Source organism: Chaetura pelagica, unplaced genomic scaffold (assembly GCF_000747805.2).
Source record: "Chaetura pelagica isolate M959 unplaced genomic scaffold, ChaPel_1.0 scaffold420, whole genome shotgun sequence".
In the NCBI taxonomy this organism is placed as follows: Eukaryota; Metazoa; Chordata; class Aves; order Apodiformes; family Apodidae; genus Chaetura; species Chaetura pelagica.
In genome coordinates this window covers 710673-713804 of record NW_009951919.1, presented here as the reverse complement: position 1 = coordinate 713804, position 3132 = coordinate 710673, and the positions used below count along the sequence as shown (strand labels likewise).

The window sequence follows — 3132 nt, the reverse complement described above, 5'->3', positions numbered from 1 at the left end:
CCCCAGCAGCCGTCCCGCTCCAGCGCTGCGAGGCGCACACCTGGCAGTGACAGGTGACATCACACGGCGGCCTGACAGTCACACCCCGCAGTGCCCGCGCAGCCCTGAGCAGCCCGCTCTGCAATGGCCCCGAGCAGCGGGGGCTTGTCCAGGGGACGGCTCGGAGGGGTTTGTTCCTCCCCCAGGTAGCCCATAAGCCCTACACAGCCGCACCATCTGCCCGGACATCAGCGCGGCTTGTTCCTTCAAACAGCTGCTGCCTAAAAATAAGTGCAATTTCCACACCTCTCCTAACACCACCAGCAGTTTTCTTTGTGATTCCTGTTCTCACAAATGATTTAAAAAAATAAATCTGTAATTTATTTATTTTTTTAATAATAAAACAATGTATCAAGAGACTAGATGATGTCAGTTTCCTTTATTAGCACCACGTTTCAATATGAAGAGGAAGGTAGTTGTAGACAAACAGTTAAAGGGGTCTGTGCATCACTAAGACACATTGGATACAGTTACATACGCTTGGCACTTAGGTCAGATCATCACTGTGCTGTTTCGTTATTATCTGGGCTCTTTCACGTGGTTATAAGAGTGTGAGAGCAGTTTCCAGCAAGAAGCTCTTGTTACAAAAAGCCAGTGTAAAACTTTCAAACCCTTAACCTCCATAAAATGTTCAAAAACTTCAACTTAGAAGCAAGCTTGCAGAGGGATACCAGAAAGAAAATTCTTCTAATGCAGGAATTAGTAAATTAAATGCAGAAATGAAAGATTATAACTTTTGACCACTTAATCAGAGCTGGTGTGAACCACAGCAGGAGCTACAATCAGAGATGACACTGCTGTACCAGTGTGTGTCCAGCAAAACAACGACCAACGCTCCCCAAAGTCCATCCCCTGCACTCATGGGCTTCAGAGAGAGAGCGATACGGTGCGAGCTACTCAAGCCTGACACTTGATTTTGAAACACTGCTGCTGGGTGAGGAGAAGTGAGGTGTGCAGCGGGGAGACCTGCATGGCACAGAAGGTACCAACTCAAGAAACAGAGGAAGCAACTTTGGTACCAGGATTTAGGTAAGACTGGGGCAGAGCACTGCCCCTCCCACCCGTGTCAGGGTGCTGTGGTCTTGTACCTGTCTTCAGACCCAAGATGAGGAGTCAGAGTGAAAAACAAACAAACTAACAAAATTTTTAAAAATTTAATTGCACTCTAATTTCATTGTTCACTCTTCAAACAGAAATGTCACTTGAAAGACTTCCAGTTCCCTTATTTTCTTGCACTGTACATGTTATGCAAATAACAGCCGGGGTGGCACATGAAACAAAATGTTGCTCTGGCTTTTCAAATAATTAATTGAAAGCAGCAGAAATTTGAAACATAGCTGGGATTTTACAGCCACAGAAGAGCTTTGCAAATGACTGGTTAAACATGAAACACAGATGCAAAGAGGGGAGGGGAAGCTGGGGAGGAAGAGGGACAACAAATTTCCAGTTTGAGGCTGAAGTAGGAAAAAGACCCCTAACAACTGTACACGAGTGTCAACATGCTCAGTATTTACATTCTGAGCTTTACCAATGCTAGATAAGCGACACTAAAAAAAAATAACTTAAAAAAGCTATACAATTGTAGTTATAAATACTGTATCTTTAAAACTAGTTAAGTAGTGTAGGCTAAAAAAATGTTCACAGTTACTCTGAAGAGAGCTGTACATATATATATTGCACAGTAGAAAAGTTCATTCAGTATATCATGTGTAAACAATTTTTATCTTCTCCTTTGGCAATTTCAGGACTTAAAGGAATATCTGCTGTGAGCAAAAGCACTTGGGTACAAGGCACATCAAAAGCTTTTAAAGCTACAAGATAAATCCATCTGACATTTTCCAGTTCACACTGTCATTCTCTTTAGGAAAAACGTGTACCTATCAATTCAGAACAACACATTTCTACAAGCATAACTCAGAGGTCTGGTGATAAAAATATCAGCTGTTCTTGATGTTATTCCACGGTAACAGATTTGGCCAAATTTCTTGGAAAGTCCACCTAGAATGAAGAGACAGATTTTCAGTATATGACAGCAATACTGACATTCTGCATTTGACAGCGTGGTTTTTTTAGACTTCCTGATGAGTTCTGCTTTATTCTAGGCACATTAAGACACAGAAGAGACTGTAGAACTGCAGATAATGACTCACTGCTGAATTCACCCTTGCTTCCAAAACCTTCCTAACAAATAACATTTGTTTTTCAGAGTACCTTTCCAAGCAGTCATCATTATCAAACTGACACACCCAGCCAGCATCAACAAACTCAGCTGTACAAGGCTCTGAACTATTTTATGTTAAAGTGCATTTTAAGATTAATTCTTTGAAAAATTTCTATCTGACTCTTAACTGAACAAACAAAGCAAATTATTTTTGTCATTTTTTTCAGAAGGATACCTTTAGAAAAACATAAATTGGCTCTGAAATACCACCTCTACTACCAGTAACTATCAGCTCCACTAATTATTACCTTAGTTCTTTGTTAGAAATGTCATATAACTGGGTCTCTCTCTTTACACTGGTAGGAGGAGGTTCAAAACTGCACTAACTGGAGTGCTAAATACAAAAGAACTTACATCATATCCTCGAAGAACAGCCAGGTGGAATGAAAGCAACTGGAGAGGAATAACACTCAAGATTCCTTGAAGGCAGTCAACTGTGTGAGGCAGCTCAATGGTTTTGTAGGCAAATTTTGAGCTTTCTGTGTCTTCTTTAGAACACAGAATGATTGGACGACCCTGAAAATAAAATTTGACAACATTAAGTGAACAGCTGGCTTAAAACTGCTTTGAAATACTGGTTCACAGTGTGCCTGTGGTCTGTGTGAAGACTCTCACATAGCTAGCAAAGACACTGCCACTCTGTGCAAGAACTTTTGTCACTCACTGTTTTGTGCAACTTGAATGTTTTCACCCTGTAGACATTTAATATTATTCCATTTGCTTCAAAACAAAGAACCCAAACAAATGACTCATGTGCAACCAGTTTTCACTACTATCATTACTACTGTAAAGAAAACCTACAATGCAGATATACCATCTTATTTCTAATTTAATAATTAGATAAAATAAATATCACCAATATATCCTTTTTC

The 3132-nt window shown here is 40.4% G+C and overlaps 1 protein-coding gene across 1 annotated transcript in view; it reads right to left on the bottom strand.

Moving 5' to 3' along the window:
• Positions 1-1562: 1562 nt before the first annotated feature.
• Positions 1563-3132, bottom strand: part of GFPT2 (glutamine-fructose-6-phosphate transaminase 2) — a 34223-nt gene continuing 32653 nt past the window's right edge. Inside the window, exons 18-19 of the mRNA XM_009995610.1 lie at positions 2615-2776; positions 1563-2037 (exon numbers count right to left, since the gene is read on the bottom strand). Coding sequence (XP_009993912.1) covers positions 1993-2037; positions 2615-2776 — 207 coding nt within the window. The 3' untranslated portion in view covers positions 1563-1992. The remainder of the gene's footprint in view (positions 2038-2614; positions 2777-3132) is intronic.